General features: G+C 48.0%; 1 protein-coding gene across 1 annotated transcript in view; it reads right to left on the bottom strand.

The window, feature by feature from the left end:
- Positions 1 to 23,078, bottom strand: part of SMC1B (structural maintenance of chromosomes 1B) — a 512,286-nt gene that overhangs the window by 308,428 nt on the left and 180,780 nt on the right. Inside the window, exons 7-8 of the mRNA XM_082255760.1 lie at positions 843 to 983; positions 627 to 709 (exon numbers count right to left, since the gene is read on the bottom strand). Coding sequence (XP_082111886.1) covers positions 627 to 709; positions 843 to 983 — 224 coding nt within the window. The remainder of the gene's footprint in view (positions 1 to 626; positions 710 to 842; positions 984 to 23,078) is intronic.

The following is a 23,078-nucleotide window of genomic DNA, read 5'->3' as shown; positions in this document are numbered from 1 at the left end:
TCTCTCACTGTTAAAATAAACCTACCATTAAAATTATAGACTGATCGTTACTTTGTCAGTGGGCGAATATACAAAATCAGCAAGGGATCAAATACTGTTTTTCTTCACTGTAGGTTGTTAGCAAGGTTGCACTGGGGTGCCAGGTGTGATGAGGATAAGGATGACAGGATGTAGTGTGTTAGCAAGGTGGCAGTGGGGTGCCAGGTGTGATGAGGGTGACGGGGTAGTGTATTAGGAAGGTTGCAGTGGGGTGCCAGGTGTGCTGAGGAGGATGACAGGGGGTAGGTTGTTAGCAAGGTTGCAATGGGGTGCCAGGTGTGCTGAGGAGGAGGATTACAGGGGGTAGTGTTAGCATGGCAGCAGTGGGGTGCCAGGTGTGAGTATAGGGGGTAGTGCTGCTTTCATCCAATGGAAAAAAATGGACCTTTGAACACTGACATCTGTGTTCAGTTGTGGCTCCTTTATTGGATTACTGTGTGGGAGCAGACACAAGCTTGTGAGTCAGGCCAGCACCCTTGGCTGAGGCCACAAGCAAAGGGGGCTTGAAACAGTGTCAGTTTACTTATTTGTAATTTTGTTTACTGGCCTTTTAGGATAAGTAAACATTATTCATATGTAGCACATACATGCAAGTGTTGATGTAGTCTTCTAATTTCCCCACTCTCCTGTTGTAGTCTTCAATCTGCTCCTCTACACACTTTTTGTTTATCTGCGGGAATCAAAGTAAAACATCTCTTTGAAATTGTAATCTTTTTAAATCATGGTATTAAACAGATGTAGACAGAGAAACATCCAGATGAACTGGTTTTGATTGATCGGTTTTAAACCTACAAAATAATTACCTCTATTTCTTTTTGCCTCCTTTGCTGAATCGCCATCTTCTCTTCTATAGCCCTCTCTTCCCAGTGAAGCTTTTCCAGCTGCTGCCCCAGTACAGCATTTTTCTTTCTTGACTCCTCTTTTAACAGCTTGTATTGATCCAGCTTTGAAGATAGGGATGTTACAAACCGCCTATTAGCTGCTAATCTTAAACAACTACAAACAAAATATAATTAAGCCCTATTTTGGTTCACTAACATATTTCTGCCTCCTAGAATGAAAAAAGGAATTAACCTCATGTTTAAGATTTGCAATGAAAACAACAACAGGTAAATGCCTTCTGCTTTAAAGTGGGAGTAAACCTAGTTTTTTTTCTTGTACTTACAGGAAAACCTATAATAAGGCTTACCTGTAGGTACAGTGAATATCTCCTAAACCTGCACTGTTTAGGAGATATTCACCCCGCATTGAACCAATGACGTCACATACAATGCCGGACCTTCAGAGCTGGTGCCGTAAATAAGGGCTCCCCCGCACATGCGTGGGAGTAATGTCATCCTGGACCCGGCCACTCATGTAGGTGGATGCCACTAACCTGGAAAGAACACGGAAGCCCTCTCAGCAGTGACAACGTGCCTTTGGAAGGCTTCGTATTAAGGGAAGTCTTGCATAACGTGCTAGTATGCTAGAACATTATGCATTTGTCTTATAGTGGAAAGTTTTGCTTTTTTTTGCAATGGTTTACTACTGCTTTAAGAACCCATACGGAACTTTGTACTGCTTGCCTTTTAAGTCCCTGTTGGCAGGCTTCACCAAAGGTTGACTAGCTATCTTATTTTGGTCCCTCTTTAACCACTTGCCGACCGCTCACATTGGTGCTACTGCGGCAAAGTGGTTAGATTCCGTCCAGCGACGTAGACCTACGTCGCTGGACTCCCCCCCCTTGTGGGCGGCGCGCGCACCACCGGAGGCTCGCTCCCGCTCTATTCAGTTACAGCGGGAGTCGGGCCAGGTGAGGAGTGGCGGTGATCACTGCTGCTCTTCCCCGATCGTCGGGGATTGAGTGTGGAGATCCGCCCGCTTGTGTAAACAAAGTGGGCGGATCTCCTAAGTGACAGGCAGGGTCAGATTGCAGGATTCAGCATAGCTGAACCTGCGATCTGTCCCTGTGTCACACAGTCCCCTCCCCCCACACGTCAGTAAGCACCAGGCATACATTAACCCCTTGATCACCAATAAAAATTAACCCCTTCCCTGCCAGTGTCATTTTTACAGTAACAGTGCATATTTATAGCACTGATTACTGTAGCAATGTCACTGGTACCTCCAAAAGTGTCAAAAATGTCAGTCAAGGGTCCGATCTGTCCGCCGCAATGTCGCAGTCCCGATAAAAAAAAAAAAAAAAAAAACGCAGATCGCCGCCATTACTAGTTTATTTTGATTTTTACATATTTTTTTGGGGGGAATTTCATATAAAAAAAATGTGAAAAATAGTTATTTTTTTTTAAATTGTCGCTCTTTTCTTGTATATTAGCGCAAAAAGTAAAAATCGCACAGGTGATCAAATACCACCGAAAGCTCTATTTGTGGGAAAAAAAGGACAAATTTAATTTGGGTACAGCATCGCATGACCGCGCAATTGTCCGTTAAAGTAACGCAGTGCCGAATAGCAAAATATGGCCTGGTCAGGAAGGGGGTAAAATCTTCCGGTCTTAAAGCGGTTAAAAATACGCTCATTGACAATTTTTTTTGTCAAAGACATGTAGCTAAATACATTTTGGCATAAATATATGACAAAAATTTAATATATTGGATATTTTTTAACTGTCAAACTAGAAAAATATTGTTATTTTTTCAAAATTTTCGCATTTTTTAATATCGCAAAAAATAAAAAGCGCAGAGGTGATCAAATACCACCAAAAGAAAGCTCTGTTTGTGGGGAAAAAAAGGACATAAATTTAGTTTGGGTACGGCATTGCATGACCGCGCAATTGTCAGTTAAAGTCGCATAGTGCCGAATCGCAAAAAGTGGCCTGGACGTAAGACAGCAAAATCCTCCGGTGGTAAAGTTGTTAAGCCCAACATGGTAATATAAGCTCAATATTAACCACCTCCCACCCGGGCCATTGTACATATACGGCCGGGTGGGAGTCTCGTCCTTCTGATCGGACGTTCTGGAACGTCCTTCAGAAGGAGCGAGATCGCGCCGCCGCGGACACGCGCAGCGGCGCGATCTCGATGTGCCTGTGTCCCTAGGACACAGAGCAACAAGAATCGGCAGGAGGGCCCTGTGATTGGCCCTCCTGATCACATGACGGCTGTGTCCAATCACAGCCGTCATGTAATGTCAATACAGCCGTTGTAACGGCTTCGATCTCTTCTACTCCTGACAGATCCCTTCAGTGAGGAGAAGAGGAGAGGATCGATTCTGCAGCAGGGGTGATCAGTGAGTATTTCTAATTACTCTCTGATCACAGGGGGGGTCTGTGCTGGTAATCAGATGATTGATTACCAGTGCAGCCCTGGGGGGAGGGGGTGCCACTAGAGCCACCAGGGATGCCCACCCATGACCACCAGGGATGCCCACCATGGCCACCAGGGATGCCCACCATGGCCACCAGGGATGGCAAACAGGGCTCAGAGAGCCTGCCAGTGGTGCCCCCCTATCAGTGCTGCCCACCAATGCCATCTATCAGTGCTGCCCACCAGTGCCCGTTATTGCCATCTATCAGTGCCGCCCACCAGTGCCCATTATTGCCCAACAGTGCTGCCTATCAGTGCCCCCCATCAGTGCCGATCAGTGCCGCCCATCAGTGCCACCTATCAGTGCCGCCTATCAGTGCCCATCAGTGCCGCCGATCAGTCCCCATCAGTGCTGCCTATCAGTGCCCATCAGCGCTGCCTATCAGTGCCTACCAATGCTGCATATCAGTGATATCAGTGCCACATATCGCTGCATATCAGTGCTACCTATCAGTGCCCATCAGTGCTGCATATCAGTGCCACCCCATCAGTGCCTGTCAGTGCGGCGTCATCAGTGCAGGAAAAAACGTATCTATTTACAAAATTTTATAACCTAAAACAAAAAAACTTTTTTTTTTTTTCAAACTTTTCGGTCTTTTTTTATTTGTGCACCAAAAAAGGAAAAACCTGGCGGTGATCAAATACCACCAAAAGAAAGCTCTATTTGTGGGGACAAAATGACATAAATTTGGTTTAGGTACAGTGTTGCATGACCGCGGATTGTCATTCAAAATGCAACAGCGCTAAAAGTTGAAAATTGGTCTGGGAAGGAAGGGGGTTTAAATGCCCAGTATTGAGGTGGTTAAAAGTGCATATCTTTTTCCCAAAAGAATAGTAACATGCAATTTCTACGTTTCATAAATTTTAAAGGCAAATACTGTAGTCTGAACAAAAAGGTCTCTGCTTCTTATGAATAAAGGAAGAAAAAAACACTGCTCACAAGTATCCTAGCCAATTGCAGAACACTTGGTCTCTATCAACCTGGAGCATTAGCGTTTCACATCATCAAAGATTGCAGAGGGTTCAATGTTTTTCTGACACACAGCATTTGAAAGACTTAGAATAAAAAAAAAAAAAAAAAAAAAAATGGAAGAGGTACAATTATTATGGCTCCCCATGAAAATTATACGTGACACACAGAAACAAGGGTATTTTGTACTTACAAAAGAGTAGGAGTTTGTTGGGCCTTCACAGACTATAACTGTACAAATGTGTTTATAGAAAATCTGTTTAACCAGTTCCCATCCGCGCTACAGCCTATATACGGCTGCAGCGCGGACTTGAATTTTAAAAACGGCCTCCCAGTGACACGCCCCCCGCGCGCTCCCGCGAGCGCGCATCGGGGAGAATCTGTGTCGGCCGTGTCCCTTGGACACAGCCAATCACAGATCGGGGTAAATGGCCAATCACAGCGGCCATTCACCACGTGATCAAGCCGTCCAATGAGAGATGATCTCATATGTAAACATATGAGATCATCTCTCATCGCCGGCGCTCCTTCCTCACACGGAGCCTGCAGTGTGAGGAAGGAGGGGGAGCCTCACAGCGCTGGGGACACACAGGAATGTAATCAGGGCACCGATCACCAGTGCCCTGATTACTAAAGGTAAAACACATACACAAATTGCCACCATCAGTGCCCACAGTGCCCGCAATCAGTGCCCCCCATCAATGCCCACAATCAGTGCCCATAGTGCTGTCAGTCAGTGCCCATCAGTGCCTGCTCATCTAGGCACTGATGAGCACTGACTGGCAGCACTATGGGCACTGAGTGTGGGCACTGATGGTGCTGCCCATCAATGCTCATCAGTGCCGCCCATCAGTGCTCATCAGTGCTCATCAGTGCCACCCGTCAGTGTCCATCAGTGCCATCCGCCAGTGCCGCCTATCAGTGCCCATCAGTGCCGCCCGTCAGTGCCGCCCGTCAGTGCCGCCTCTCAGTGCCCAGCAGTGCCACCTCTCAGTGCCACCTCTCAGTGCCCAGCAGTGCCGCCTATCAGTGCTCATCAGTGCCGCCTATCAGTGCTCATCAGTGCCGCCTATCAGTGCCACCTATCAGTGCCGCCTATCAGTGCCGCCTATCAGTGCCGCCTATCAGTGCTCATCAGTGCGGCATATTAGTACCTCCTCATCAGTGCCCATAAGTGCCACCTCATCAGTGCCCATAAGTGCCACCTCATCAGTGCCCATCAGTGCAGCCTATCAGTGCCCATCAGTGCAGCCTATCAGTGCCCATCAGTGCCGCCTCATCAGCGCCCTTCAGTGAAGGAGAAAAATTTATTTTCAAAATTTACTCGCAGAAAATAAGAAAAACTTTTTTTTTTTTTTTCAAAATTTTCTGTCTTTTTTCTTTTTTTTTCTAAAAAATAAAAAACCCAGAGGTGATTAAATACCACCAAAAGAAAGCTCTATGTGTGTGAAAAAAATGCTAAAAAATTTCATATGGGTACAGTGTAGCATGACCGCGCAATTGTCAGTCAAAGTGTGAGAGCGCTGAAAGCTAAAAATTGGTCTGGATGGGAAGGGGGTTTAAGTGCACAGTAGGCAAGTGGTTAAAGAGAATCTATAAGGTAAATGGAAAATGATCTAGGGCTTGATAATGTCACAAGTGTGATCAACTGGGATTTTTAGCACTTTAAGTTCTAATGAGCAGGGCTCTATTGTCTTGAGCTTCAGAAAGACAACATCCAAGGAATAGATGAAGCAGAATCAGGGAGATCTATTTCAGCAGTTCTTTAGGTACAGCTTTTGCCTTAGCCAAAACAGTGAGCACCACAGGAAAAAATAAAATAAAATTTACAAAACCTCACTGCAATTCCGGTAAGATTTGCAGTCAGAAGCAGAAGTGCCCGACACCGCAGCTATACAGCAGTGGCCAAAAGTTTTGAAAATAACAAATATTATTTTCACAAAGTCTGCTGCCTCAGTTTTTATGATGGCAATTTGCATATACTCCAGAATGTTATGAAGAGCGATCGGATGAATTGTAATTATTTGCAAAGTCCCTCTTTGCCATGAAAATGAACTTAAACCCATAAAAAACCTTTCCATTGCATTTGTGAAGGCGACTTCAGGGCACCCAAGAAAGTTCAGCAAGCAACAGGACGACCGTCTCCTACAGTCGATTCAGTAGCGGGATCGGGTACCACCAGTACAGAACTTGCTCAGGAATGGCAGCAGGCAGGTGCGAGTACATCTGAAGGCACAGTGAGGCGAAGACTTTTGGAGGATGCCCTGGTGTCAAGAAGGGCTGTAAAGAAACAATGCTTTTCCAGCATGACGGAGCACCTTGCCATAAGGCAAAAGTGATAAGTGGCTTGGGGAACAAAACATGGAAACTGTGGATCCATGGCCATGAAATTCCCCAGACCTTAAATCCCATTGAGAACTTGCAGTCAATCCTCAATATGCGGGTGAACAAACCCCCCCCCCCCCCTCTCCTCCCTACAAACTCCAAGCGTTAAATATGGAAGAATGGGCTGCCATCAGTCAGGATGTGGCCCAGAAGTTGATTGACAGCATGCCAGGGTGAATTGCAGAGGTCTTGAAAAAGAAGGGTCAATACTGCAAATATTCACTCTTTGCATAAACTTCATGTAATTGTCAATAAAAATCCTTGACACTTACAGTATCTCCCAAAAGGGAGTACACCCCTCACATTTTTGTAAATATTTTATTTTTTTTAAATGACAGCACTGAAGAAATGACGCTTTGCTACAATGTAAAGTAGTGCTACAGCTTGTATAACAGTGTAAATTTGCTGTCCCCTCAAAATTATTTAACACACAGCCATTAAGGTCTAAACTGCTGGCAACAAAAGTGAGTACAGCCCTAAGTGCAAATGTCCAAATTGGGCCCTTCATTGTCACATTTGTAAGCTCTTACTGTAAAATCTGTTTCTCTGAAGTCCATTGACAGACACAGCCTCCATCTTCATTAGCCATTGGGTTATGCTACCCCCGGCAGGAAAAATGTAAATCTCCATGCCCACGGGGCTGTCCCCACATGCATAACCCACACACCCTCTGCTCCAGCAAACCAGTTTAGACGTAAGCAGTGAAGAGAGAAAAATCCATCCCCATATCAGAGGGGCGGGTGCTGCGTCTGTCAATGGACTTCAGAGAAACAGATTTTACGGTAAGATCTTACAACAATCTTGTTCTCTCCATCCTCATTAGCCATTTGGACGTCTCAAAGCAGTGTAGGTATGAGGGGTGGGAGGAACGCAACCAGATAGTAACGCTGTAATGGTATCCTGCGATGGATATCCTGAAAAGCTGTCGCAGGCAATCTCAGAGCTCAGCCATGTCTCAGAGCTCAGCCATGACAAGTAGACCAAAAGGCCATTCATTCACCAGCCCCACCCCACCCCAATTAACGTTAGTATGCAGAGCTTGGACTTCAAAAGAGCCGTTACTTCAAAGAACCTTATCTAAGAACGTTATCAGCAGGAAGCCTGACAAATGTGTAGGACAGGACAGGCCGGGTCATAAACAGAGCAGATGTCCACTACGGCTGACCAGGCTGTGTTGTATCTCACAGCCAAATTGTTCATTAGGAAAATGACCACAGTTACACACAACTTCAGAACTTTAAACCCAAACAAGATATGTCTCCAGAAAGTATATATTTGAATGCCAAATAAAATAGTGTACGAAACGAGACCATGCAAGACCCCCCTATCCCACATGGAATAGAAAAGAGCGACAGGATATTCCCTGTGTGATAAAAATATTCATGTTTGGTATTGTTTAAAAGCAAATCACATGCGGAGTGATGACCTAGCAGTTTAAAGAATGTAACCCTTACATATTTCAAGATATGAATTCTGTTATAAATCTGTCTAATCGGGATGTTCCTTGGCATTTTCTGAGCCTCAGGGCCGCCCATGGCCCCTGTGTTTATTGGTCAAGGACCTCTGGTGACACCCCCTGAGGGTCAGAGAAAAAGAAGAGAAGCAGATGCGTTTTCAGTTCTCATTTTAACATCAAGGAAGAAACATCTATCTATCTATCACTTTGGGAACCGGCTCAGCTTCTGAACTCTGATAATACAAGGACATTGAATGCAAGTATCTTCATTTCTAATTCTTTATCTGATTTTTCTACATTGCTGAATTGTGTCTCTATTTCTTTGTAATCCATTTTTCTGTAAATATTTTTATTTGCACTAATTTTAACCTTTTTTATAATTAAACCTTATTTTGAAAAGTGTTAATTTTGTCTTTAAGCTCTTAACGCAAACTAACCAAAGAACCTGTCTCTTGAAGAGTGCTACTGTCTAGAATAAATCCTCTGGACACTCCTGTCTGCGGTGACAGAGCATGTTACAGATGATTATTCTAAAGTCATAATTGGTATTTCTAAAATTATGAGCGTCCGCTGGGCTCAAACGTAGCGGTGGTGGCAGAGAAAGGGTTAATTGCTTAATTAGCCCGGTGACAATCGCTCTCAGCCTGCTGGCATCTAGATTGTGGTCCCGCAAGCTGGAAAATCTTTGTGCCAGGTGCAGCTGAGAGTGGCATTGTTACGCAAGTGACGGCAGGGTGTGAGATTGCCTGGTCCTCGATCACGAGTTAGTGAGAAGGGCAGGGGTCTGATACCCGCCACCATCACATATTGGCTGGCAGCGTACGTGGGATAGTCTTGCAGTTAAGAGCATTCAGTGCACTGTTAGGAATTAGCTCTGCACTGAAGGATTGTAACGGTTGTGGAAAGCAGTCCTTAGAGACAAGCTGGTGCATATTTTTTGTTTTTTAAAAAGAGACATACAGCAACCTCTACTTTCTACAGCTCTTTCCTATCTTTGCTTTCTGTTCTATCTTTCTGCTTTAAAACATGCCTGGTTTATCGGATTATAAGAAAATGAACAAAAGTGAACTTAATGCTGAGTGCACATTGAGAGGATTTTGTGCCAGTGGCAAAACTCGTGAAGGAATGATTCATGCCCTGCAGGAGCATGATATCCAGGCAACCCAGAATCTGGCGGATTCAGAAGCCAGGGTTTCCATTACTTCAGAGCCCAGTGATTCAGAAACGGCCTCGCAGGATGGGCCAGCGGAGACTGACACTGGAGTATCACTGGAAGTCACCCCCAGCCACAACATGAGCAGACCAGCCCCAGTTTGCCTGCAACCAGCATAGACTCTCCTCAAATGCAGGAAACACTACAACATATCAAGGCGGTGGATCCTATGGCGTACCTGTAGTTTCTGGAACGCCAGGCTGAGAGAGAGAGAGAGAGAGAGGCTATGGAACGCCAGGCTGAGAAATAGGCTGCGGAACGCCAGGCTGAGCGAGAGGATGCACAGAGGGAGGCTGAATGTTGGCACAACCTGGAGATGGCTAAGCTCCAGCCGCAGAACCTCAGATCCCTAGAGCACAGGGACACCTCTCTGCTTGTGAGCCAGGCAGCCAAATTTCCAGTTATGGAAAAGGACTGTGACATTGATGTGTACCGACTTGCCGTCAGTACCAGCTGCCCCAAGCACAGTGGGCCCGGTACCTGACGCCAGGGCTGTGAGGCTGGAGGATCACATGATTGGAGATCAACTCTTGCACATCTGTCCTACAGACGTCAGACAGTTTGTGTTGGAACGGAAGCCAACCTCTGCCCAAGAACTGGCAGATACCTACATCCACACTCGGGTATCTGACCATCGCAAGGCTCCTCAGAATGGCTGGAAAGGAGGGAAATCGCACATGGCAACACCTCCTGCACCTATGAGTTAAGTTCCCCAGCAACCAGCACCTGCAGTCTCTGGTGTCACCTCAACTGCAACTGACATCCGCAGATGCTACACCTGTGGGAAAGCTGGACATCTCAGGACGCAGTGCCCTGAGCAGAAGCAGATGACATCACCTGGTCAGCCGGCCAGCAACTCTTCCTCCGTGCTGTTTGTCCACAGGAAATCCCGGGTGACCGCCGTCAACTTTCAGCCAGTCACCGCGGGCAACCGGACTGTAACTGGTTTCCGGGACACAGGACCTGAAGTCACCTTGGTCAGACCTGAAGTGATAAGAAGGGACAACATCCCTGGAAAGTTTTTTACCCTCACTGGAGTTGGGGGGACCCACCCACGAGTACCCCGTGCCCATGTTTTCATTGATTGGGGTGCTGGGAGTGGGATGAGGGAGGTGGGAGTCCGGAGGAAATCCCCACAGCTGTTTTGTTGGGTGCCGATTTAGGTACCCTTGTTTCTTACTACACCCCCTGCTAAGAACACCCTTGATGCCTCCACGCAACTCTCTGGACTTAACAAGGTACTGTGTGCAGATGTTGGGTTAATGTCTGGGCAACCTATGGATGGACAGAGGGAGGGGAAGGGTAGAGGTGAATTACAAGGTCCTCCATCTTCTGAAGGAGAGGAGGCCCCCTTGCCTGTGAAGTTACCAGGGGTATGCTTTAATAATGCTACAAAGAGTATCTATGATGTTGCTGATGATGATGATACTAATGATGATGATGATAAAGATAAGAATGATGATGATGATGATGATATTGATAATGATGTTTTGCCAACATTGGTGGTCGCTTGCAGTGCTACAAAGGCAGTGGAGATGCAGGCCCTGGTCGCAGAACAGCAGGAGGAGGTCTCTGTGCCCTCTCCTTGTTCTGACCCAGTGGACTCCACCTCTGATAAGCCTCAGCAGCTGTCTTTGTTTGCCACAGGACGGCTGGCTGGGATTTGTTGTTCCGCCTTGAAGCCAGAACTGCAGATAGACCAAAAACTCACGCAACTCAGGAGTGGAGCTGATTGGCCCCTGCTGAGGTGAGTAAACAACAGTTTGACTGGGGCAGTGAGCAGATAGGTATGACAGGCCAACAGGCAGGAGGCCTGGAGACTGAAGGGGTTAAACAGCTGCTCATGGTGTCCAGTCAACCTCAAAGGCATGTATTGAAGGTGTTAATTCATCTGGTTTGTAAGGATCCCTGTGAGATCAGGAGGACCAGGCCTGGAGTGAAGCACAAGGGTTTGTGGCTTAACCTGATTCTCACACGGCATCCTAGCACAGCACCTGCCATGTGCAGAAGTAGTACACCTGAACTGGGACAGACAGGGGTCCTGTTAGCAGTAGCTGACACTCAGGAAGTGGGCTTGGGCCTTCAGCTGAAACCACCCTTCTCCCTCCAGGTATCTATGCTGCTGGCAGTGCTTACAGCATGCCACGTCAGAGATATTGGAGACCCTGGGAGGGGACATCATGACGTCCACGAGGTGGGCGCCTGGGTGTCTGCTCCCCCCATACCTGCGACCCCCCTTGTCTCACAGGAGGCGCAGGCAGATGGGGAACAGGAGACCGAGAGAAGGCTTTGTGGAGCCTTTAGCAGGCTGAATGCCAGCCCTGCGATTGTGGCCTACCCCGTGCCCAGGAACAATGAGGTGTCTAAGCAGCTGGCTGGTGCCTGCTGTCCAACCACCTTGAACCTGAGCAGGGGGCGTGGACCAAACCCTCTAACCTGGAAGGTTTAGGACAAGCCAGCCCTCCCCACCCCATGTGGCTTAACTGCGTCTAAGACAATGCTAGATGGGGTTAAGAACGCATCAGACACCTCCCTAAGGGTCACGTGTGATCTACGGGGAGAGGTCGAGCCTTGTGCGGTGGCCTGCTTTAGGGGCCTGGTAGTGTTTGGCCCTGTCTGGGTGGAACACCCAATGCTCCTGTCAGCAGTCTCAAACAATCTGGCACGGCCTAGTTTGACAGTTCTGATCAGTAATTGTCAGATGGACATGTCAGTGGTTTGGTACTGGGAACAGCAGGGAGGAGTAGGCACCCAGAGATCTGGAACTGAGGCTACCAGGACCTGGCCTATTCCTCAAACCAAAAAGTTGGTTACGTCATTCCTGGGTACAGCTGACCACAGGAGGATGCTGGGGTGCGACTATAGTGGCTCAGCTGAACCTGTGACTGACCAACCCAACGGTACCCTGGTTAAACTGGCATCCTTGACGCCAGGGTGTCAGAAGGACCGTCCGGCCCTGACGGAGGTACTGGCCAGTGCACCTGGGACATGGGGCCTGGAATTTAGACACCCAGTCCCGGCACAACCCTACGCCATTACCTTTGGGCCAGATGCAGCCCTGGGACAGAGGGATGCGAAAGGAGAGGAAGATCTCATCCTCTACCTGACCCGGAAGCTGCTCCCCAGGGAAGTAGCATATGCCATACAGCAAAAGAAAGGCAGCCCCTTTGTCGCAACAAACCAAGCCGCAGGAGACGGTTGCGTCAGGAGGGAAATTGCAGTCCCCTCCTATGCACCCACAAAAGGGGGAGGTGTAATGGTATCCTGCGATGGATATCCTGAAAAGCTGTCGCAGGCAACCATTTTGTCTCAGAGCTCAGCCATGACAAGTAGACCAAAAGGCCACTCATTCACCAGCCCCCACCCCACCCCAATTAACGTTAGTATGCAGAGCTTGGACTTCAAAAGAGCTGTTACTTCAAAGAACCTTATCAGCAGGAAGCCTGACAGATGTGTAGGACAGGACAGGCCAGGTCATAAACGGAGCAGATGTCCACTACGGCTGACCAGGCTGTGTTGTATTTAAACGCCAAATTGTTCATTAGGAAAATGACCACAGTTATACACAACTTCAGAACTTTAAACCCAAACAAGATATGTCTCTAGAAAGTATATATTTGAATGCCAAATAAAATACTGAACGAAACAAGACCATGCATGATCAAGAGGGTGTGGCTAGTGCTGCGGGAGATGGCCGCTCACTGAAAGAGCTCCGCTCCGTCACCCGAGACAAAGCCGCAGCACGGGATCCCCGCACACCACCGCAGATCATCGGGTACGACGCCCGCCATCACCCCGCACATGACCCGCCGAAAAAAGGGGCCCGAGCGGCAGAACAAACTGGCGGGCTTCCTGATATCACAAGGCCCTGGTCTCCACCAAAATGGCGGCGGCTCCCACAACCACACAGAGCGGGAAGCTCTGCTACACAGGCGCTGCATCCACTACCAGCAGTCCCTATGGCACACCGCACTGTGGGCAACCCTGAGAGTGGCAATTCCTCAGGGTCTCCATCGCCCCCCTCACCATCTTCTCGGAGTCCATCGAAGAACAAGCAGCGGAGAGATTCACCAGAACGCATCCACTATGCTCCAGGTATGGACTTCCAATATTCTCAGCCATCCATGACTTTTCCACTGCCCCAGCCTCCTGACCCCTTTGCCTCCTTCACTACCACTGGAAATCCTCTCAGACACGGTCCTGAAGGACATGCTGCACACTTTGCGTGCATCCATGCAAGCTGATGTCCGCGACTGTATGCACCAATTTAAGTCGGAAATCACTTTGTTAGGTACCAGAGTAGATTCAGTGGAGCATGCTATGGACGCACAAGTTTCCTCACTAAATAATGTTATAGGGTCCCTCAATACGCACACAGACTAAATAATATGGTTAAAGAACAAAGTGGCGGATTTAGAGGACCCTTCCAGGAGGAACAACATTAAACTCAGAGGCATACCGGAATCTGTTCCGCCTTCCCAACTCACTGGCTATGTCCAAAACCTATTCACAGCTCTAGTTCCCTCGCTGACCCAATCTGACCTGCTCATTGACAGAATCCACCGGTTACCTAAACCAACCTTCCTAGCGGAGGATCTCCCCAGGGATGTGCTCATGAGGGTGCATTTCTACCACACTAAGGAGCAGGTCATGCTGGCGTTCAGGAAAGCCAACCACCTACCTGATGAGTACCGTCACCTTCAAATGCTAATCTTGCTACTATAACAAAAGCCCTGAGAAACCACAATGTGCCACACACGTGGAAATACCCGGCCACCTTGTCACTCACCCATGGCGGAACAACTGTTCTCCTTAAAACTCTGGAAGAAGGGATGCATGCACTGCAAAGATGGGGTATCCTGCCTGGAAACAACTCTTCGGCATCCCCACCCCTGCGACCTATGGAAACTGAATGGCAGGTGGTGTCCCGCAAGCGCCCCCCAAAACCAACTGATACTGGTGTGGGCCCCAACTTCTGAGTCACTAGGCAATTTCAGTGTCTTTGGCCACGGAGGTTTATACTCTTTGGCCCTCCTCCCTCCTTAACGGATGTATCCGTTCACGGACCGCCGTGACAGTCCTTTTTTTATCCCCAGTTACATTTAACCTTTTTTTCTTGTTTCTGCAAAGCTCGTAACTCACATCTTCAAGGCACGTAGCAGCAAGTTGGCACTTTCTATTTCTCTGGCAGACATATATGGAAGCACCCCAATAACATGGCAGACCTTATCCTTTCCTACCACCATGACTATCAAACTTATGTCTATTAACGCCAACTATGGAAGGAAATAGCCTCGAGTAGTGCGGACATCGTCGTGGTTCAGGAAACACATTTCCAGGATGGACGCCACCCGCATTGTTCCCATAAAGACTTTCAACAAGTTCTTTTGGCTTCTAGTTCTGAGAAGAAACGGGGAGTCATGCTGGCTTTCAAAAACACACTTACAGTTAAACTGCACTCAACCACTTTAGACCCCCAAGGCCGCTTTATTATAGTGACCTGTGACTTGAATGACCTGCCACTGACCATCGTGGCTCTCTACGCCCCGAACACTCATCAACTGCGGTTCCTGAGGAGGCTCTTCAAGCAAGTATACAACCTGAAATATGGACATTTACTTATGTGTGGTGATAGGACTCCGCCCTACACCGCCCTACACGTTTCGTCACAATGACGTCAACTGTGGCCGCTCCAGTTGACGTCATTGTGACGAAATGCGTAGGGCGGAGTCTCCGACGTCATACGTCACTTCCGGTTGTCGGCCGTGGAACGCGGAAGCATCCCGGCGCACACTGTACTCTGATCTCGATCATCTTAAGAGTGAGTTATCTACGCCTTGCTTTATGCTATGTATGATTTGACTATTCACCGTGGGGTTTCTTCTTCTATGAGCATCTAGGCCTCCCGCCAGCGGCCATTGATTGCATCATTTTTCGAAAGGGAACCCCTCATCATCATACAGGTTGTATTCCCAAAAAACGCCACCTAGTGGCCACTACGGATTTTACACATCAAAGTTTTTTTCAGTTTATCATCACACTTTGTGTGGCACGTTTTATTTACCAATCACCAAGTTCTTTTCACCCAATGCATGGTAGTGGGTTTATTACACTCACGATATTTGTTTATAGCACTGTTTAAATTTAATTTGTAATAAACACCCAGACTTGCATTTCTGACTATCATTTTATAACACCATTTGGCACATTTCACCATCTGTGGGTTTTTACACCCTTTTATCCCCACTCACGTTATTTGGGGCATTTATAAAGGTAGCGCCAACAACAATCGTCACATTTTTATTTATCACTTTCACCTTCATCTAAGGTTTTGATTGGGGCAGCTTACACCTTATTATTTTATTTATTTGTTTTGCGTTTTTCCACCCCCTTTTTTTCATATTTTGAAATCCGTAGCGCTGGTCACCCCTCTTTATCATGATTTCAATATAGTTGCCGATCCCGGGTTGGACTCCTCGGCCTCCCCCCGAGGCCGGCAACCAGCAATGAATTCTCTATTGCATGCTGAAAAGTTATATGATGTCTGGAGGTGCCAACATGCCTCCGAGAGGGATTATTCCTTTTTCTCCTCCAGACATCATTCTTACTCTAGGCTGGACATGTTTGTGACAGACCTCTTTCTGTTGGGTAAGGCGACCTCCACGGTGATCAAGGACATCACGTGGTCTGACCACGCGGTGGTGGAATTGATCATCGAGGAGGGCACGCCAACCAGGGCTACGCCAGTTTGGAGGTGCGATGCTAGGATGTTACAAGATGTGCAATGTTATTCACGTATTCACACCGAATTACAGGAGTTCTTTGAACTGAACACCCACTCTGCCTCAGACCCTTGGGTGCTGTGGGGTGCCCACAAAGCTTTCGCTAGAGGGCTATGCATTCAGCAGCAGTCGAGGCTCAGGAGACAGAGGGGTGTGAATTTGGCGGCATTCACCGCTCAGATTAATTCCCTTGAAGCAAGACCATGCATGATCCCCCTATCCCACATGGAATAGAAAAGAGCAATAAGATATTCTCTGTGTGATAAAAATATTCATGTATGGTACCGTTTAAAAGCAAATCACATGCGGAGTGAGGAACTAGCAGTTTAAAGAATGTAACCCTTACATATTTCAAGATATGAATTCTGTTATAAATCTGTCTAATCGGGAGGTTCCTTGGCATTTTCTGAGCCTCAGGGCCACCCATGGCCCCTGTGTTTATTGGTCAAGGACCTCTGGTGACACCCCCTGAGGGTCAGAGAAAAGGGAGAGAAGCAGATGAGTTTTCAGTTCTCATTTTAACATCAAGGAAGAAACATCTATCTATCACTTTGGGAACCGGCTCAGCTTCTGAACTCTGATAATACAAGGACATTGAATGCAAGTATCTTCATTTCTAATTCTTTATCTGATTTTTCTACATTGCAGAATTGTGTCTCTATTTCTTTGTAACCCATTTTTTCTGTAAATATTTTTATTTGCACCAATTTTAACCTGTTTTTTATAATTAAACCTTATTTTGAAAAGTGTTAATTTTATCTATAAGCTCTTAACGCAAACTAACCAAAGAACCTGTCTCTTAAAGAGCGCTACTGTCTAGAATAAATCCTCTGGACATTCCTGTCTGCGGTGACAGCGCGTGTTACAGATGATTATTCTAAAGTCATAATTGGTATTTGTAAAAATTACGAGCGTCCGCTTGGCTCAAATGTAGCGCTGGTGGCAGAGAAAGGGTTAATTGCTTAATTAGCCTAGTGACAATCGCTCTCAGCCTGCTGGCATCTAGATTGTGGTCCCGCAAACTGGAAAATCTTTGTGCCAGGTGCAGCTGAGAGTGGCATTGTTACGCAAGTGACGGCAGGGTGTGAGATTGCCTGGTCCTCGGTCACGAGTTAGTAAGAAGGGCAGGGGTCCGATACCCGCCACTGTCACAAACGTAAACTCCAAAGGCTAAACTTAGCCAACTGGGTAACATGAAGCTCAATCAAAACAACAGGAGATCACCCAGGCGAAAAAACCCCTAAGAGAAACGAAACACTCTCTTACGAAACAGCAGCCTGCAAAACCTTGCGACCAAAAGAGGCATCCGAAGATGCCAACAAATCCACCTTGTAGAATTTTGTAAAGGTGTGCACAGACGACCAAGTCACTGCTTTAAAAACTTGTACAACAGAGGCCTGATGGCGAAAAGCCAGAGGCACTCAAGTGCTCTAGTGGAATGCGCCTACACAGGGAAAGGAGGAACCTGACCCTTGAGTGAATAAGCCTGAACAACCATCTGCCTGATCCATCTTGATATGGTCGCAGCAGACGCAGCCAAACCTTTTCGAGGTCTGTCCATAAGGCCAAAGGGAGGGTCCGTTTTCCTAAAAGACTAAGTAACTGTCAGATAAACCTTTATCGCTCTAACCACATCCAAAGAGTGCAGGGCAAATTCCTTGGGATGCTTAGGCTTAGGACATGAGGAAGGAAACATAATGTCTTCATTGAGATGAAAATCCAACACTACCTTAGGGAGGAAGGACGGATTAGGTTGGAGAACCACCATATAAGGCGAACGAAAGGACAGCGCCGCCAACTCAGATACTCTGCGAGCAGAAGTAAAAGCCACCAGGAAAGCAACCTTCTGCGACAAAGAAAGCAGAGAAATCTCCCTTTCCCTATTCTCAAAAGGAGGCTTTTGAAGAAGAAGAGACAAAACCAGATTGAGATCCCATGGAGGCAAGGGGAATCTCCTCGGAGGAGCCAGATAACGCACCCCCTTAATAAAAGTGTGAATCAAGCTATTAATAGCCAACGGAAGTTGGAAGTAAATAGCCAAGGCCGAAACTTGGCCCTCGATATTGCCCAAAACCAATAGCTGCTCAGCCCCTTTTTTTTAAAAAAAGGCCAAAATCCTAGCTATAGAAAACAAGCGAGGGTGCAGCTGCAGCGATTCACACCATGAATTGTACGATTTCCACGAACTATGATCCAAGATCTTTCTTGACATCAATTTCCTGGCCTTCAAAAGAGTAGGAATCACAGAGTCAGAAAGGCCTCTACCCCTCAATACCTTGCTTTCAACAGCCAAGCCGTCAAAGCCAGCGACCTAAAGCAGGATGAAAGATTGGTCCTTGAGACAGCAGATCTTACCGCAGAGGAAGTCTCCATGGAGGATCTACGACCATTTTTACCAGGTCTGCGTACCAAGACCGCCGGGGCCAGTCTAGTGCCACCAGAACGACCGTTATGCCTTCCACCGCCACCTGGCGAAGAAACCTCGGCAGGAGTACGAGCAGAGGGAAGGCATAAATCAGCCAATACTAGCTCCAAGGAGCCACCAGGGCGTCTGTGGCGTCGGCCAGAGGATCCCGAGACCTAGACACAAAACGCTGGACTTTACCGTTGAGGCGAGATACAAACAGATCCATGTCCGGAGTCCCCCAATGGACACACAGGAGATGAAACACCTCCAGATGAAGGGACCATTCCCCTTGATCCAGCACTTGACAACTCAAGTAATCCGCTTTCCAATTTTTCACACACGTAATGTGAACTGTGGAAAGAGCCGGAACATTGTCTTCCGCCCAAACAAGAATCTCTGCCACCTCCTTGACCGCCAGGACACCCTTGGTGGCCCCTTGATGATTGATGTAAGCCACAGCCATGCAAATGTCCGACTGTATCTGAACCGTGGACCCGCGTAGCCGACTCGTCCAGTGGAATAGGCAAAGCTTGATCGCTCTGAGCTGCAGAACATTGATCAGCAAAGGAAGACTCTGTCGCCCAAGTCCCCTGGGCACAGAGCTTGCCCAGCACTCCACCCCAGCCTGACAGGCTGGCGTCCGTGGTGACCACCATCCAGAACATCGGCAGGAAGGACATGCCCTGACACAAAGCCGGTGACAGGATCCACAAGGATAGAGCAGACTTCCTGAGATGGCTCAAACAAATCTTCAGGTCCAATGACTGAGGATCTCTGTTCCATTTTGCCAGAATCTCTTTCTGCAGAGGCCTCGAGTGAGACTGAGCAAATGGGACAGCTTCAAAAAGGTTGATACCATCAGGCCCAGGGCCCTCATGCAAACCCGCAAGGATGACTGATCAGTTTCCATCAGCAACCTGATTGCCCTTTGCAACTTCGGTAGCTATTCCAAGTGAGAGTCTGCTCGCAACAGGAGATCGTCCAGACATCCCAAAACTGAAATTCCTCTCTGATGTAACAAGGCCACCACCGGGGCCAGAACCTTGGTAAAAAAAACTCTGGGAGCGGAGGCGAGACCAAAGGGTAACGCCACAAACTGAAAATGCTCCTCTGCCACTGCAAAGCGGAGGAATCGACGATGTCCCTCGAATATGGGGACGTGCAGATACGCATCCTTGATATCGATGGAGGCCAGAAAATCTCCCTGATTCAAGGATGCCACCACCGACCAAATGGACTCCATTCAAAACTTCTGCACCCGCACAAAGCGGTTCAGAGCCTTGAGATCCAGGATTGGACGCACCTTGCTCTCCTTTCTGGGCACCGTGAACAGGTTTGAATAGAAACATTCATGTGGGGGAACCAGCACAATCACTCCTTGAGCCAGGAGATCCTGCACAGCCTCCCCGAGATCTTTCAAATGCTCTGGAGACAGGTGTAGATTTGATTGAAAAAACTGTCCCCCGGCCGGGACCAAAATTCGATGTTGTACCTGGAACAAAACAGTTTGCGAATTCATTTGTCTTAAACAAAGGAAGTCCAGGGTTCCTAAAAGAAGCGCAGACGTCCTCCCACCCCAGAAATGGGTGAAGGCACTCCTTCATGCTGAAGAGGACTTGTCTGCGGAACTGGGCTGACTGGCCTTGGGCTTGCCCCAGTGCTTCTTAGTCCCTCCAGAAGCTCTGAACAATTTACCTTTTTCTTTTGACCCGGAGGCACGAAAAAAACGCCTACGAGCGCTTAGCATGGGGTGTTTCACCTTTGGAGGATTGAGGAAGAAGAGTACTCTTTCCGCCAGTCAAAACCCTTGATCAACTCATCCAGTGAGGCGCCAAACAAACGCTCTCCCAGAAAAGGGAGATCTGTCATGGCTTTCTTGGAAGCCTGGCAAGCTATTCAGCCAAACCATGCACTAGAGGGCAATCCCCACAGCAGAAACTCTGGCCACCAAGGGAGCTGCATCCAGGGACGCATAACACAGGAACACCAGGGCCTGGGCTATTTGGTCCAAAAGTTCTATCAGCTCCGGGGGAACTATTTTAGGGTCCAAGTTCCCTTTCAGAACCTTAATCCATTCAGTAACCATCTGGTACCAAAACAGACACAAAAACCGGTTTTAGAATAGAACCCGTCAATACGTGAAGATAGCGGGAAAGGGATTCCACCCGCCTGGCCACCAGATCCGGAAATACCGGGGAATCCACCACAGGCACAATAATAGATTTGTTCAACCTGGAGACCGGGTGGTCCACCTTAGGCGGCCCCATCCAACGGTTGGAAACCGTCTCAGCAAAAGCATACCGGCATTTAAATTGCTTAGGCATTACTAGCACGTGCTTGATATGCCGCCATTGATCATTAACAATATCATGAAAAGTCTCGGGACAAGGGAAAAGCTTGCCCGACTTTTGGATCTTGCGTGAGCCAAAGGACACCCGCGTCCCTGCCAGATTGCGTTTATCTGCCAATTTTAAAGTTTCCCTTACTGAAGAAATTAGGGCTTCCACCAGAGCGCCCTCCCGCGCTGCAGCTGAAGAAGACAAGTCCTCTTTACTAGGGCTGCACGATATTGGAAAGAAAGTACATTGTGATATTTTTTTTTTCAATATATATTGCGATATTGAGAGGAAATCATGGAAGTATTGCAGCAGCGCAGCCTTCTTCTGATTGTAATTGCAGATTGCACCATACAGCCAGGGCAGGCCAGGGTTAATGTTATTGTAGGGATTGACAGTGACAGTTAGTGTGGATTAGGCACAGTCGGGACTCACAGTGGTGGCAGGAGGTAGAAGAACACAGCCTGACATGACATCCGTCCAGTCCCACATGTTCGACGGTGTACTGAACTACTCAGTGAACTGACTCGACTCTTCACTCTGAACTGTTACAATACAAGCTTGTGTCCAGTTCTTCAGTGTCAGTGTGCTGGGAGCCGCTGATTAGTTACAGGGAGGACCTGAGCTCCTCACTATAGGATCATATTAACATCAGCTGGAGAACTAGGCTAGCTGCAGGCAGGCAGACTGAACGTGTGGGACAGATGTCGGGCTCTGTTCTGCTACAACCACTGCGAGTCATCCCGACTTCTCCCTGCCTAATGCCTATGCCTTACATTGTATCTTCGGCGATGTGACTATCGCCCACGCCAGCAGCACGATAGTCGGTATCACATCGACTATCGTTCAGCCCTACTCTTTACCATTCAGGTAGGGGGGTGTCCGTGGCGACCATATCAGCCTCTGAATCAGAGGACCCCACCAAAGATGGAGAAGGCAGCGGCTGTTTTCAGCTAGTAACATTTTTCATTACAAAAATCAACTTTTGTCGCCAGGCTTTCCAGAGCTGCTGAAATCGCAGCCATCGACTGTGATCCGGACGGTCCAAGTGTCGCACTGAGCGGGTCTGAGGGTGAATTTACCGCCTGGGACTCCATAATCAATGTAAGAGAAAAACTGAGTACTGTCACTTTAAGAAGTGCCGATCCCGGTTCCCACTGCCGATCGCAGCGGTCTGCGGAGTCCCCCTTATATATACAATGACAGCAGAGTGTGCAGAGATATGCCCACAAAGACCCAGTACTGTACCACCTCCAGAGAAAAACCTCCTGAATCGAACTGTGCAGAAGGAAGAAGAATCATAGGAAGTGACCTCGGCCTGGATATGAAAGGTCATGCTGCCTGGGTAGCTCAATAGGACTACACAAAAATGGATGCCAATGCAGTTAAATAGGAAGCACAGGCAAAAATTAATGCCCCATACAAGTCAATGGGAAAAAATAATACATTGCCCACACTTCAAATGGCGGAACCCACTGCTTGCCATGCGGCCAGGGACCCCCAAAATGAAGGCCTCAAGGATCTACAACCAGACCAAGCAAGAAACAAGTTACGATTGCCACCCCCCTCAGGATGCCAGACGCCCCAGTTAAATAGCCCCCTGTGGGGATGGGAGATGGAGACAGGGCACAGGCCAGGGGGATCTTTTAGTCCAGTTCCTATTATCCCCAGGAAAGAGTCCACATCCCCCCAAGACCACCAAGGGGGGGGGGGGGTCACATTTACTCACCATATCATAGGCCGGGTGGGCTACGGTCCGGGCAGACCACCTCCTACACGAAGTGAGGATGCAGCCAGCCGAGGGGTACGCTGCGACTCAGGGCGTTCCAGGTCATCGCATCCTGGGGAGACATCCACTTGCAGGCTTGTCCCCATCCGGAAAAGGGCACCGCCGTGGCGAGACCTAGTGCGGGACTATAACCTGCTAACGTTCGTAGGCCAGGCTTGGGAGACCTTAAGGATCTAGATTATCCAGTGCGAACCACCAGCTGGCATTGCTTGCGGATCCCCCTGAACACTAGCTAGCAAAGTGAGTAAAGAGAAATAAAAACACAATATTCTGAAAAGAATAAAAAACTGAGACCGAAGTCCACCGAGACCGAAGCCGGAAACCTAGGTCCTACTCCTTCTCTAGGCAGAAACAAACTGGTTTGCTGGAGCAAAGGGTGTGTGGGTTATGCCTGTGGG

The sequence above is a fragment of the Pelophylax lessonae genome (assembly GCF_965119305.1).
Source record: "Pelophylax lessonae genome assembly, chromosome: 4".
In the NCBI taxonomy this organism is placed as follows: domain Eukaryota; kingdom Metazoa; phylum Chordata; class Amphibia; order Anura; family Ranidae; genus Pelophylax; species Pelophylax lessonae.
The sequence above is the reverse complement of the archived record's forward strand: the minus strand, read 5'-3'. Positions and strand labels throughout refer to the sequence as shown.